A 15,488-nucleotide genomic window follows, 5' to 3' on the forward strand; every position below is an offset into this window, starting at 1 on the left:
CTCTTGTCTAGCTGGATGAAAGTTGACTGCATTACAGGGAACATATTTAACAACATTCCCAGGTTATTCCTGTGTATATTAAAAATGAGAGGTAGTGCCTTCAAGTATATACCTTCTCTTTGGGCCAGACTGCCAATTTGTGCATAAAAAGGCAGATAGTAATTTTCTTGACAAGTTTTACCAAAGTGTTCATAACTAACAATCACTACAAATAGAATGTAATTCTAAGAAATTGGATACTTCTGTTGGCTCTGATTAACAGTAATGCTCTTGAAGTATTGAGCATTAATTTAATGAGGCTTTTACAGCAGACTTAGTTAGTTATATTGTGATATGTGTTACCTGCCTTTCCAGGTGCCCCTGCCTAACACCCTTTCCCTCCCTAAGAGGGAGACTATCCAACAGAGCTCCAGCCTCACTTCAGTTCCTCCCACTACTTTCAGTCTCACCTTCAAGGTATGTACGACATCCTTCTTTAAGGGTCCTTGATTATTGCATGAAAGATGGCATAAATTAACAGTAATATTTCTTTTGTTGTTGTTGACATAATACCTGAGGAAATGGAGTGATGTCAAATTTATTCCTTATAATTTCTTGCTTTCAAATACCCTACTCAGTATTTAATGTAAAGAGGTTAATATGAGTATGCTCTATAAACAACACAATGAGATTGTGATTTGATTTTTTTCCCCTCCCTCTTCACATCAAGATGCAGTAGTAAACAGCGGAAGCAGAATTAAATAGAGATTTTTTTTTAATGCATTTATTTTATTTATGTCAGTAGTGCCATTTGTTCAGCTTTGTATTACAAAGGCATTTCAGAACATTTACTGGAAAGTGAAATTAAAAGATACTGGAATTTTTCAGCAAGCATTTTAAGCCATGAGTGATCTATTACAGCAGGGCTTTTTTTTTGTTTTTGTTTTTAACTCATTTTATTGGGGGCTCGTTCAGCTCTTATCACAATCCACCCATCCATCCATTGTGTCAAGCACATTTGTAGTACGCTTGTTGCCATCATCATTCTCAAAGCATTTTGTACTTGAGCCCTTGGTATCAGCTCCTTATTTTTTCCTCCCCCCTCCCTCCCTCGTGAACCCTTGATAATTTATAAATTATTATTTTGTCACGTCTTGCACTGTCCGACATCTTCCTTCACCTACTTTTCTGTTGTCCGCCCCCCAGGGAGGGGGTTATATGTAGATCCTTGTGATCTGTTCCCCTTTTCTCCCCCACCCTCCCTCTACCCTCCCGGTATAGCCACTCACCACTGGTCCATAGCAAGGCTTCTTAAATGCTGTACTGGTTAACAGTGACTCTTGTGATGGTCTCCAGGGGGTGAGAGTTAAAAAGTTGCCCTTACTCATTTATCACTGTTTCATGCCCATTCTTATCCAGCTGCTGTTAGTTTACCGCTTGCATGAGTATCCGAGCCTATATTTCTGATGTCTTTTAGATCATTGTAGTTATTATCTAATTTCACATGAGCAAATATGCCATCTTTGTATCTAAATCAATTGTTAATTCTTAATGAAACCTGTAACTTTGTGATTTGCTCATATTTTCACATTCTATGAAGAAATATTATATCTTTATATTTAAACTCAATTTAAGTGCTATTATTGCTTTTTCCCAATTTCTGTACTTTTACCTCTGGTTCTCTATCTGGGTAATACATGGGAACTTCAAAAAGTTTGTGGAAAAATTGAATTAAAAATTAATGGAAATTTTCTACAATCTTTGAAAATCCCTCATATGTAGAATTTAGTAAAATTTGATTATCTAGATACTGTTGGCAGTGTACTTTGCCCAGGGAAGTACATATAATTAATTGTACTTTTTTTATTTCCTTGAGTTTCTAAAAATAGAAACTGTAAATTTTTTGCTATTTAAGAAATAGTCAAGCCCAATGCATGTGACTTATTTATTATGTAAGATTGATGAACTATTATGCATTTTCAACATAACATAAATCTAGTGTGGAAGATGATTGTACTCTTATCAAATCACTTTAAACTATAAAAACCTCAGATTAAGTTACTCTGAACTGTGTGTTTACTGTGACCCCGTGTGACAGTAAAAGTCCCTATAGGGTTCTCCAGGCTGCCATCGTTCTGTCCTCAGAGCACCGCGGATTTCTCTGCAAAGCCTCCTGAGTTAGTTCAAACCCACGGCCATTGCATTCAGACCCAGTGATAGCAACTCTGTAGTTATGGCTGATTGTGTGCTCCAAAAAAACCTTTATTTTAATTACATTTCAAATCAACAAGTCCGGGAAAAGGAAAGATTTAAGCAAGCAGCTAACAGTGATGTCTTAGTCATGAGACGAGGTTGGATTATGTGTAGTGTGTGGTTTTTAAGGACACTGGTCAAAATTATTAATATTATTCTTCGATCAAATAAATTCTTAAATTTTTTTACTGCCTAGCTGTGGTTTATATAAAATGTTGCTCGTAAGAGGAATTCTCTTATGTAAGTCATCACCGTTGAATTTTATTGATTAGCTTTGGGTTTTCATCTCAGTCTTGCATTTTGACTGGTAGAACTGACAAAATGAAAATTTGCAATCCACTCTTTTCTGGTTCAAGTAGCCTTGAAATGCTTGAGGATTGCGCCTATATCCTCCCGTTCAGAATCCACTGGCCACATGCAGCTGCTAATCACTTGAAATGTGCCTAGTTCCATTTGAGATGTACTCCCAGACCCCATTGCCATCAACTCTGACCATAGCAGTAGCAGCTCAACATGTAACCCTATACCACTAGATACAAAATACTGGATTGACAAAAAATGTATCAAAATGTATGTCTTACTTTATTTAATATGGCTGCAAGAAATTTTAAAATTTTCATAAGTGACTCACATTGTCTGTCTGTTAAACAGTGCTTTTGTGAATAGATATTTTAAAAGCCTGTTTGTGCCTTTGAAGACTCTGGGAGAGCTAGAAGTAAAACCAGAGGCCACACATACCAATCTCTACAGTTAGCTAGCAGTGAGTAACCAGTGACATTGAGTTGATCCTGTAGGACAGAGTAGAATTGTCCCTCGGAGGTTCTGAGGCTGTAAATCTTTACAGGAACAGACAGCCTCGTCTTTCTCACTTAGGGTGGCTGGTGGGTTTTAACTGTAGACCTTGCAGGTAGCAGCCTAAAATGTAACTCAGTACCGCCACCAAGGCTCCTTACTCAGTGCCTTGAAGACAACTACATCTGCGGGCTTCTAAGATAAGGTGACCAGATGTCCCGCTTTGAACAGTTTTCCCCGGGTCCCGCAGTGTTTTTAAAAAGTCCTGATTTTTGGAAAGAATGCACGACAAGGTAGGGTATACGGTTTTTGGCTGCCATGTGGCTGTTTCGCCAGGATATGAGTTTTATCAATGGTGTCCCACTTTACCAATGTTAAAATCTGGTCACCTTATTCTAAGACAATACTAAGCTCTACCAGAGTGTAAAGCGTCATCTGTTCCTGTAGAGTTGCTGGCGGTTTTCTGCTGACAGCCTGGCAATTAGTAAACCCAGTCTACCACCAGGGATCCTATTCACTGGTGGAGAGTGAGGTTTTGTTTAGGTGATAATTGTATTTCTATGACCTACTTCTCAAAGCCGCCCGCAAGTTCTCTGTAGACCATGTGTATTGTTATGTGCTGTAAATGTATACCTGAATATTATAGAGGATACAGGGGAGCAATGTTATGAAAACTTTTTAGCTGTAACCAAACTCTATGAGGGAGTGACTATAGTCTCTTGGAGGAATCCAACATCATTGGCATAACATAGTCCATGGACAGTGTTCTGAATCCTATGGTAAAAATAGGAACGAAATATGAAGGGTGCTATTAACTGGTGGGGATTTTGTTATCATTGTCACAGAACATGTGGAAATTACTGAATGGAAAACCAATTTGCTCTGTAAAGAAGTTTTTAATAAAGTTCTTTGTAGTGATAATTACATCACTCTGAGTAAAAGAGCAATGATAAAATGCAAGATACTTGGCATTTAGAATAAATATGGAGAGATAGATAGATACGTGGGCATACTTAAAAAACTAATATTCGTTATATTACAGATGGAGTCTGCACGCAAGGCATGGGAGAATTCTCCAAACGTGCGGGAAAAGGCATCTCCAGTAACTTCCACAGCACCTCCCATCGCAAGTGGAGTCAGTAGTGCCAGTGGACAAAGCACTAATTATAATTCATTCTCCAGTGCATCAGTGCCTCAGATTCCTGTGGCCTCGGTCACTCCTACAACGTCATTATCAGGTACAAGATTTTTATAGCTTGCCTTTAAATTGCCTGAATTATTGAGAATTTCTTGGAATTTTCTCCTGTCTACTATGCCACAAAAAACTACCAATTATAAAAGTTATGAGTCTATTGTCACCTGTTTTATAATCCATCACTCTCACCTCCTTTTAAGATTTTGGCTGGCAGTGCTAGTTTTGAGGATCAGTTGTGCAGAAGTTGCTTTGAATAATAGATGAAGTCAGAGTTGTGTCTTAAAACAAACCCAGACATTATTACATACAATTGCATTAAAATTTCAAATCTAACAGCACTGCTGTAGAAAAGTCTTTCAACTATATCAACTGAATTTTATTATACCCGTGCCTGGCCTTTAGTAGGTATTCATATATTTGTTGATAAATGAATGGAAAATTGAAACTAGACTATAATAGCTGTGTTATTCCTATTCCGTCTCCTTACGTTGTGTCTTATTTTTCCCCCTTTTAAATACAAATCTGTTGTTTATATATTTCTTAGATTTTATATTCTTATCTACATTGGTGACAGATTTGGGGCTTTAATCCAAATCTAAGTATATGATAATCATAAATGGGTATGAAGATTATTTTTGTTTCCAGTTGCTGTTTTGAACAATATTTTTTAATATACTGTGTTTCATTCCTCCCCCAAATATAGGAGCTGGTACATACACTACCTCTTCTTTGAGTACAAAATCTACAACCACATCTGACCCGCCTAACATTTGTAAAGTGAAGCCCCAGCAGTTACAGACCAGCAGCCTGCCTTCTGCAAGTCATTTTTCACAGTTAAGCTGCATGCCTTCCCTTATTGCTCAGCAACAACAGAGTCCACAGGTCTACGTGTCTCAGTCTGCAGCAGGTAATAATTAGAAAAGGAAGACTCTTTAAGTGCTTCCTGCATGTTACTAAGTTTTAACCTTTTGAATTTAAATTTACTTTTCATTTACTTTACAAATTTCATATAGTATTAAATGCTCTCTCTTTGCCACACTTTATAGGCCACAAAATAGCTATATAATAGTTAGAAATCTGGAATGATATGCCATCCATTCTTTTTTCCATCATCATGAAGTTCTTCTAAAATACTGGATAAATTACAATAGGTAGACTTAAAAGTGGAGTAGTTATGCTATTTTTACAGATAGGCTCACTTTTTTATTTTAACCATATGAAATATTACCGACTTATACCATCGGTGGTATAAGACTAAGCTGGGGCTGCGGAACAAACAGCAGTTTGAACCAAACAGTCGCACAGGAAGATGAGACATTCTCCTCTAGATCCATAAAGCTCTGTGACCCCAGACACGCTATGGAAGCATTCTACTTTTGGTCTGGCAGTGGGTAAATAAGCCCATTTGTACTCTCACAAGCTCTAGATATACAGCTGTTGAATTTATGTATACCTATATCTTAGGAGGTTTGCAGTTTTCATTTTTCCATGGCTGTATTTATTTTCAAATGGCACCATGGTTAAAGCACTAGAATTCGAACGGAAAGGTCAGCAATTCAAATCCACCAACCTCTCAGGGAGAGGAAGATGTGGCAGTCCTGGGAGGTCCCCTCTGTTCTGTAGGTCAAAGTGTGAGTTGGAATCAACTGTGGCAGTGGGGGATTGTGCATTAATTTTAATCTCAAAGGTTTCCATGCTATCTGACTGTGGAAAACTCCATTGGAAATGTCTATAAACTGTTAGTTTTTGTGTGCTCTTTTGAAAATTCCGACACTTAACTGTTTGTCCTCCTTGGGGCCCAGTAACCCAAATCCCAGCTTTCTACATGGACACAAGTCATTTATTCAATACCCAGCATGCACGATTGGCTCCACCATCCTTGGCTCCGCAGCAAGGCTTCCAACCAGGTCTTTCTCAGGTAATTATCAAAACTTGTGTATCTGCTCCAATTTCTCTGCATGTATATGATTGTAGTAGTCATTTTGGATTGCAGATAGATCATCCATGATTACCTTGATGTGGTGGTATTAGCAGAATGAAAAGGTCTTCCAAAATTTACAAAGTTAATGATCAACACTGCAGCACAAGTAATGAGTTGAAAAGTTAGATATTTACATTTTAAAGGGGAGCCTGATACATGGCATTAATTTCTATTCTTTTCATGAGAAAACTTTGTTTTCTCATGTAATTTGATTGTTTGGTGTTATGTTTTGCATTACAGCCGACTTCAGTCCAGCAGATCCCCATCCCTATTTATGCACCATTGCAAGGACAACATCAAGCTCAACTGAGTCTAGGAGCTGGGCCTGCTGTTTCCCAAGCTCAGGAATTATTCAGTTCTTCACTTCAACCATATAGGTAATTGTTTTAAAATTACCTTTATAATGTTGAAAACAAGATAATATGTAGCCTTCTTGCTATGATACCTGCTGTTCCTCCCACCCCCACCCCACCCCCCAAAAAAAGTTTGGATGATTCTGTTATAAAATAGATTAAATAACATAGCATAATGTATTTGTCATTTATTCCAGTCTCTGTTTGTTTCATCCACCTTTATTGAATCAAGTCGGACCTCAGAGTTTCTCGAAGGGGCAACAACCCCACAACAAGTACAATTTGTAAGAAATAGTTGCAAGTCTACATGCTGTCTGGCTGCTCCAAACCCATTGCCTTCCAGGCTATTTCGAGTCATAGCAACCCTGGAAGACAGAACTGCCTCATGAGCTTGCAAAGGCCACACACCTTTCTCCCATGAAATGGCTGAGCTGAGCTAACTGAAAGGTCAGTTAGCTAACTGACCTTTCAGTTAGCAGCTGAGTCTTTTAACCCGTTGTGTTGTGCTCCCAGGGCTCCGTAACAAGAAGCCGTCATGGTAGATAGTGGGTTAAGCAGTGGCCTGCTTAATACCACTCACTCTGTAGGTAAAAGAAGAGACTGTCTGTTGCCACAAAGATTGACTGTCACAGAACCCAGTGAGCAGTGAGTTCTTGCTAAGAGCCGGAGCACGGCAAGCTAGCTGCTGTACATTAGTGGGTAGAATATAGTAAAAGAGAGTTGTAGCGTGACAAAGAATGGCACTGAGGGAGATCATGTATGCCAGGTGTCCTGTGTAGTGTAGAGAAAGCACCCATCCTTTTTGAATGATTGACTGAGACTCATGATAAATTACTAGTAAATGATGACAACTGTTCCTTACTGAACTTTGCTTTTATATGATAGGTGTTTTTCAACCTCTGGTGGCACAGTGGGTTAATTATTGGAATGCTAACTACGAACATTACCCCTTATCTTTGTAATGCAAACCTTTTGAGTTACTAATTAATAATGTTTTTCTTAGCCACGGGAGATGAAATAGTAAGACACTCTCATCCTCTGTATGTTATTCTCATTTTAACATTCTTCTTGGAAGGTGTAACTTCACAACTGGTCAGATTGTTTAGAAATAGGACATAAGTCACATGCCTAATTTAAAATTCTTTAGTATCTAAAATACTGTGAAACAGGTGAAATTAATTTTACTCATATCTATTTAAGGTAATCTAATATTTTTGTTAAGTAAAGTTAGTTAAATGACTAAATATTTAGCTAAGAATGAAAATATTATAATTTTAACATATTGGAAATATCAATAACATGTAAATATTGTGAGGATAGATTATGGCCCTGGATTACCACTCTAATTTAATAGCTTTTATTCCTGCTGCATGGGTCAGTCTTTTAAAGACCTAATGTTATATATTGATAATGGTCTTTTTTGTCAACACTGCGTGGATATATTTGTTCTTTATTTGTTTTTAAAGTGTATATTTGAGCCCTCAACTCATGCAATAATAAGGCAGGCTGGCCTTCCTGGGCAATTCTGATGTATAGCCACAATAGAAACCTAATTTAAGATACTCATAATTTCCAGATTCCAAATGCAAGTGACTTCTAACACATACTTTTTCTCTTGCATACTTATGTAGATCTCAACCAACCTTTATGCAAAGCAGTCTGTCCCAGCCATCTATGGTTCTGTCTGGAACTGCCATTCATAATTTTCCAGCAGTCCAACACCAGGAACTCGCCAAGGCACAATCCGGTCTTGCCTTTCAACAAACTTCAAACACTCAGCCTATTCCAATCTTGTACGAACATCAGCTGAGTCAGGCGTCAGGACTAGGAGGTTCCCAACTAATTGACACGCATATCCTCCAGGTAAGCACTGGCTTTATTTTCCTGTGCCTCAGATTCTTTTACGGAAAAATGCTTTGAAGTAGAATTGGTGACACGGGAAAATCATAGTTTGGGGTTTTTTTAATATTAAGATTGGTAGAGATTGCTTTAAAGTTAACCTTGATCTCCGTGTTGAAAAGTGTTTCGATCTTACTGCTATTTTCTTTCAAAATTCATTCTAGGCTAGAGCAAATCTTACCCAGGCTTCAAATCTATATTCTGGACAAGTACAACAGCCTGGTCAGACAAATTTTTATAACACTGCCCAGTCACCGAGTGCTCTCCAGCAGGTAAACTATGGCATGGTAAATTTCCTCAATTTTCTTCTTCTTTTTATAGCTTTTGTTATTTGAGGATTTCAATAATACCAAGTTTGGGGTAGTGGTTTTCCACACTCTTCTCTGAGGTGCCCTAGAAATTTCATGGAGACGTGAGGTGCTTCATTCCCACAATAAAATACCTGTCTCACCACTCAACTCCCACTTTAGTCGTTCAAGTTTTACCCTTTTTAGGGTAGACTTAGCCAACATCTAAACGCGCCTTTTAATATAGCGTTCTGTAAATATAAATATAAGCGTTTCGAAGCTTTTTATCCAAAATATAGTTAACATCTAAGCATAATAAGTACGCTACCCATTAGCACATGTGTGACAGAGTTTGAATAGCAGCCACTTACTCTTATATGCGTGAGTGTAATAATTTTAGTGGGAAATGTCTGTGCTTTTTAAAATAGCGCCTCCTGTAGCAGAGGCGTTAATCCCCCACTCATTAAATTTGGAGACCTAGAGGGGAGAAGCCTTCGGTCATTTCTCTGGTTGTGATTTTGAGTGCCAGTTCATAAGTAGATTTATTCTATGGCCATTCAGATGAAATACTGGGGCTGTGTGGAAACGAAGAAGTTCTTTTTCTTGTTTTGTAAAAGCTCGTTTTACTGAGACTTTGAAAGCACTGTAAAATGCCTAAGAGTGTGTCGCTAGTCTTAAGTTGTATCCCAGTATTAACTCAATGATAGTCAAGACTGCTTTGGTTTTGTGGTTTCTTCACTCAGGTAGCACTGCCCTGCTTTGTTGTAGGCAGAGGTAGTAAGGAAGCGACAGCTTTCCAATAGGATAATGTAGTAGATTGACACATATGGATTACTTAAGCGCTGTATGTATATGTAGTTGATAGGGATATGAATAGAATAGATAAAGGCAAATTGCTGACGTTTTGTTTGCTTGTATTCTAGGTTACAGTACCTTTGCCAGGCTCCCAGCTTTCCTTGCCTAATTTTGGATCAACAGGGCAACCTCTAATTGCTTTGCCTCAGACTCTTCAGCCCCCATTACAGCATACCACTGCGCAGGCTCAGGCCCAGAGCCTGAGTCGTCCTGCGCCAGTAAGCCAGCCTTTCAGAGGATTAATCCCTGCAGGGACTCAGCATAGCATGATCGCAACTACAGGAAAAGTAAGTGCAAAAGAAAAGGCACAGTTTACTCAGACCACATGTGCAAATGCAGGCTTTGTGTGTAGTCGGCAAAAATAGATGTCTTCCCGCTTTCCAAGGTAATGTAAAGCGCGATACATTTAGTCTTTTCCTATGTATCCTTTGTCATTTGATTCCTAGTTTTTACCTAATGAGAAGTAAATCACAGTTTCTGTACAGCTATTGGATTTACTTTGCGCCCTAGTGGCGTAGTGGTTATGTGTACTGGCTGCTGATCTCAAGGTCGGATGTCAGAACCCACAGTCCGCCGAAGGAGAAAAGCAATCTCAAAGCCACAGGGGCCGTTCTCCCCTCCGAGTCAGAATCAACTTCATGGCAATGACTTTTGGTTTTAGACAAATTTGGCCAGATTTTTTGATATTTGAAACCTGGTTCTATTGAAATTTTATAGTATTTGAAACCTATTTATTGAATGCGTGTACTAAGATTTTTCTCTTCTTTATTAGATTAAGCCTTCATTTTTTTATCAAACACAATGCTATGTTACAGGGTTTAAGGAACATTACATTTATGCTTTTTCTCAGATGTCAGAAATGGAACTAAAAGCCTTTGGAAGTAGCATTGATATTAAACCAGGCACACCGCCAATCAGCGGGAGAAGCACCACACCAACATCCAGTCCCTTCCGGTAAAACAGGCACTTATACTTGCTTACATTGATCACCACTGTTTGAGAGATAATAATATGTTACTGTGGAGAGCACAAAATTAATTTTAAGACCTTGTTTGTCTAAAGTGTTTTTAAATTTCTTAACAATTTTTAAGAAAATTCTTGTGCTATAGGGCAAATCTCGCTAGTCTCCCTTTCCCACTTTTGCTCCTCCCTTGTCTCCACCACCATGTTTGGTAACTCCAAGTAGTACATTATTGTTAGTTCCAAAATATCAGAGCAGCGTGTGGGATTTCTGTGGTATTGGTGTACTGACTAATGGTGGCTTTTCTCCCAGGGCTGCTTCCACGAGTCCGAACAGTCAGTCCAGCAAAATGAGCAGCATTGTCTATCAGAAGCAGTTCCAGGCAGCTCCTGCCACTGTGAGAATGACACAGCCGTTCCCTACACAGTTTGCACCCCAGGTGGGCAGATATAAGTGAGACCGAGTATTATTTGTTTGCAAATTGCTGTTAATCTGGCTAATTTTATAATAATCTTGCCACATAGTAAGCCAGTTTTTAAGGCATAGTTTTCATGAGAAACTGTTTTTGACTAGTCGCAGGTAGTAGTTGTATATTTCTAAAACAGACGATATATAAAGAAATAGTCAAAAGATTCCCCACACAGCTCTGATAGTTCATTTCAGCCCTGGTCCTTTTTTAACGGTTTTGAAGAAGCTGACTTTTCAGAGAAGGGTCCCAGTGCTTGATGTTTTCTAGTTTTGAAGCCTTTCTTTCTTTCACTCTTGTAAGAAACCTATGTGCCTTTGCAGTGTGGTAATAATAAGCAAGGTGGTTCCTCTTCCTTTTGCTGATCATATTAAAGGACTAACTTGAATTTGATAAGAACTCTCATAAATTAGAATTGGCTCCTGAGGAAACACTTTTTGTTGAACTAGTATTCTTTAGTTAATCTTAGTGTGTTTTATATAGCTGAATACTTTTATGCAAAAATCATCTTTTAAAAAAAAAAAAAAACACTGCCCCCCTTCAGATGCTAGACTCAAGTAAAAGGCTATCCATAACATGCTCTGCCTAATTTTCTGTTAGACTCGCCGAGCATGGTCTGTTTTCTCGGTGTCTGCAGTTGGAAGGGCACCGCCCATGCACTTGTTTCAGTGGCAGGCCGGGGACAGGTTTACTCTGAATAAGCCAACCTGGTTTCGTTGGCTTTTTTTTTTTTTTTAACAGTTCATTGTTGTATGTTTTGTTTTTTCACTCAGATTCTCTCTCAGCCTAACCTGGTCCCTCCATTGATAAGAGCCCCACATACTAACACCTTCCCAGCGCCTGTTCAGAGGCCACCAATGGCACTGGCCAGTCACATGCCTCCTCCGCTGACCACAGGCCTCATGAGCCATGCTCGGTTGCCACATGTAGCCAGGGGTCCTTGTGGATCACTCTCTGGAGTCAGAGGTAATCAGGCCCAGGCTGCGTTGAAGGCTGAACAAGACATGAAGGTTAGTACAGTGTTAAACAGCCAACAGAGCAAGTCTGTCTCTGAACCATGTCTTAAGATGCCTCTGGACCCATAACCATACATCCAGGCATTCATTGTCATAGCAGACCTAACGGAGATAACTACGGTTTTTTGTGTTTTTTCTTGTTTTTTTTTTTCCCTTCTGCCACCCCTTCCTGTTTTTTCCCCTCCCTCCCACCTACCCTTTCCTTTTTTGTTTCTTTGTTTTTTCCCATTTTGTGATTATAGTCCGCAAGAAATTAACAGTTTAAATTCTATGGCCAAATAAATTGCCTTATAAATATTTGAGGGAGATCTGAGTTTAGATGCTTCCCCTTTTTTTGTTTGGAAGTAACATGACTTGAAGGCATTCCAGTTTTTCTCTCTCTTCTCCTCCCCCCCCCCCTTGATTTTGCTCTGCTTTTTTGTTTTCCCCCACCTCCTCCACCCTCTACTTGAATGTATGTTGTGATAGTGTCAGAACTCTGAAATGGGTTAAATGTGTTACCAATCTTGAATTTTCTTCCCTGATGAATCATCAAGTACAGTTTTCTCAGACGGTCTTCCTTCCTGCTTTTTGTTTGCCGCCTGCGGTGGCTGTGTTCCACAATGAACTCGGCAGTACGAGGTGAAGACCTCAAAGAAAAGCACTTTGGGATCCTTCATGATGAAAGGCACTGAGGTTTACTAGTGTCGAAGAGTGCCTAGGAGTCTGTGTGGGGACAGTTTTTAAGTTTTCCAGCATAAACTTAACCTGTCTGCCTATACAGCCAGCTGAATCCATTCGGTTTAACGTGTACTTAGACTTGACTTTAGAGATCTAACATTGCCTGTTTCGCAACTACATACATATGTCAATTAGGTCAACCTGAAACAAAACGTGTTAGCTCTCAAAAGGGAAAGGTCCATAGTAATGTTTTACTCTGAATTAGAAACAGGCTCGTGATATCCTGTTATCTGGTTGTCTGTTTAAAATTTCCTCCTGGGCTGACAGCCTTGTGTTTCTGATCTTGAGTAATCAAATTTAAAAGACTACTGTGAAGTAAAACTTATATTAAGCATTGCCTGCTTTTATTAGGCTACCTGGCCAGGACTTCCCTTCTGTTCAGAAATACTAAAAATATCAATGTGTGTAGATACCTGTGTAAACTATTTGTTGTAGTCATCTTAATTCAGGGTGGAGGAGGGTGCAAGTTTCTGTGAAATTACTTCCAATCTTTGGATAGTACAGGTTACCTGTAGAACATGAAGGGGGTTTGGTTTTGTTTTATGCAAGAACTGTAGAAACTTGAGTTAGTGACGGTGCTATAGGTTACAGGTTGACGTAAGTATGTATATTCTTTGGGACACATAGTCAATACAACTAAGAAAATATCAATTTTACCAGCTCAGAATGTGGTAGGAGCTATCAGAACTTAGTGATCGGTGAAGTTATAGTTACTAATTTCTGATGCTCTTCCCCTGCAGAAGAGAGCTGTGGGAAGAGGACTCAGCCACAAGACATTTGGTCCTAGGTGTTGGTAATGCCACAATATAAGTGCTTCCTTTTCATTTTATTGTAGACCAAATACTGATAACTAGAAGTTTTAAAGTGTTACATAATATGTTTTCAAATTATCAAACAGGCTTCCTCAATAGAATTTTGTATCAATAGTCTGTGTTTCAGGGGGAAAAATACCAACAGCAATTTCTGTTTAATTATTCCATAAGAGGGCAAACCTTTAAAAAAGATGGTGGGAGGTGGTCCTGTTATTTTCAGATGTTTAAAAAAAATTCACATGGAATATTTTCATAGATAGGAAGAAATCCATGCATTAAAAGTTTGAAAGATCAGTGAGGTACTTTTCTTTGGGCCAATCCAAGGTGGGAAAAACTGATTTGTGATTGGCAAAATTTGAACTGAGATTGATTGACAGGCTTTGGTAATGCTGCAGCGTTTTCAGTTACTCTTTTTTTTATTTTTTAAGGCAAAACAGAGAGCAGAGGTTCTTCAGTCCACACAACGGTTCTTCTCTGAACAGCAACAGAGCAAACAAATAGGAGGCAAAGCCCAGAAAGTGGACAGTGATTCAAGCAAACCTCCTGAAACACTGACCGACCCTCCTGGTGTCTGTCAGGAAAAAGCAGAAGAAAAGCCACCCCCTACACCCACCATGGCCACCAAACCTGTTAGAACTGGACCAATCAAACCTCAGGCAATCAAAACTGAAGAAACAAAATCATAAGGCTATGGTGTATTGCAGGGGATGGGGGAGGGGAGGGGAGGGGGGTGGGGAGAATGAAGTCAAATAATGCCAGCAGCGGAAGGGTTTTTGGTCTGTGACATCCTGTCTACAGCTTAGAGATGCACGAGGAATACAGGAGCAATTTACACTGACACACAGCTGCTGCACCAGTAAAAATGAGGCTTTGCAAAGCTTGTACCTATTATATGACACCCGCTCTGTTGGTGGCCAAGCATCTCCGATCAGAATTTATTTGCAAATATGTGCACACATTCTTTGAGTGCATATAGTTTCGAACTAAAATCCTAATGGTTCAGATGAAACACCAAAGCGTGAGGAACGTAACACTGCAGAGAAACAGCACAGGCTGAGCAGTATGGTGGTCCTGGCTCCGACGTCAGGAGGTGGTTTCTTGACCGTCCTTGTGTTCCCTGGGTATGGTTATGGTGTTTGTAGGCTTGGTGGTAAAGAACCGAAGATAAACTGGTGCTGGAGAGAGGAGCCTTATTGTTTATTATGGCAGCTTGCTGTTTTTATAACATGGTGATTGAGTTGAACACAACCAAAGTGCGGTAACTGATCTCCCCTTCTTCCTGGATGAGTGGCCATGATAAAGTGTTGATGTCAGCACACTTGAACGTGTCCCGATAATGTTTGGCCCAGAGCGATGAAGTGCCACTCGGCATCTTTTCTTCCATGGCGCTCTTGCCCTGCAGCCGTCCGTCACAGAGTTGGCAAAATGATGGTTGGGTCGAGTGTGCTGCTTGCCTCCACTTGGTCATGCCTCGTTGGTTCCAGTGGTTTTGTTTTGGTTGTTTGTTTTTGAATGGCTTTCAGCTGGTGTTCCTGAGCGAGCAGTGAGTACTGAGAGCTGTGCCACCAGTGACAGGAACTCCCGTCTAAGAAGGTGCATTTCTGTCCCAGAGCTGTGTCACCCCATCCATGGGCCCTCTGCTGGAAAAGTAGAATCAAGTCTCAAATAAGGCCTTTTTAATTGTATCCTCTAGTATGATAGATGTAGGACCGTACTGTATCATACCTCTGTGAATGTAAAATATCTTGTACCTGCTTTATGACATGTAATAGTGACTGTGCTATATCAGAGCTGTTTTTAATGATGTTATTCTAGAATGTTTTCTTTCCAATGATGATTGAGAAGCTAATTAAAAAAAAAAATGGTGCCAGGTACCACAACAGTTAAGAACTTTGCTGTTTTCTGAGTTTTTGTTTTGT

At 39.4% G+C, this 15,488-nt stretch overlaps 1 protein-coding gene across 11 annotated transcripts in view; it reads left to right on the forward strand.

Annotated features, from left to right (window-relative positions):
- The window catches only part of PRRC2C (proline rich coiled-coil 2C), a 67,888-nt gene extending 53,602 nt beyond the window's left edge, over positions 1 to 14,286 (forward strand). For 2 of the 11 annotated variants that reach the window (XM_045298255.1, XM_045298256.1), the window contains exons 24-35: positions 355 to 456; positions 4,067 to 4,262; positions 4,923 to 5,126; positions 6,022 to 6,137; positions 6,441 to 6,577; positions 8,185 to 8,416; positions 8,617 to 8,724; positions 9,663 to 9,881; positions 10,445 to 10,548; positions 10,868 to 10,994; positions 11,795 to 12,031; positions 13,998 to 14,286. In XM_045298255.1, the coding sequence (XP_045154190.1) occupies positions 355 to 456; positions 4,067 to 4,262; positions 4,923 to 5,126; positions 6,022 to 6,137; positions 6,441 to 6,577; positions 8,185 to 8,416; positions 8,617 to 8,724; positions 9,663 to 9,881; positions 10,445 to 10,548; positions 10,868 to 10,994; positions 11,795 to 12,031; positions 13,998 to 14,255 (2,040 nt within the window). In that variant the 3' untranslated portion in view covers positions 14,256 to 14,286. Of the gene's footprint in view, positions 1 to 354; positions 457 to 4,066; positions 4,263 to 4,922; positions 5,127 to 6,021; positions 6,138 to 6,440; positions 6,578 to 8,184; positions 8,417 to 8,616; positions 8,740 to 9,662; positions 9,882 to 10,444; positions 10,549 to 10,867; positions 10,995 to 11,794; positions 12,032 to 13,497; positions 13,551 to 13,997 lie in introns of all 11 variants that reach the window. The other 9 variants (XM_045298261.1, XM_004706734.2, XM_045298258.1 and 6 more) reach the window with 8 other exon arrangements.
- The last annotated feature ends 1,202 nt before the right edge of the window (positions 14,287 to 15,488 follow it).

This window comes from Echinops telfairi, unplaced genomic scaffold, assembly GCF_000313985.2.
Source record: "Echinops telfairi isolate 266 unplaced genomic scaffold, ASM31398v2 ScPeMD7_7424;HRSCAF=8462, whole genome shotgun sequence".
Lineage (NCBI taxonomy): Eukaryota > Metazoa > Chordata > Mammalia > Afrosoricida > Tenrecidae > Echinops > Echinops telfairi.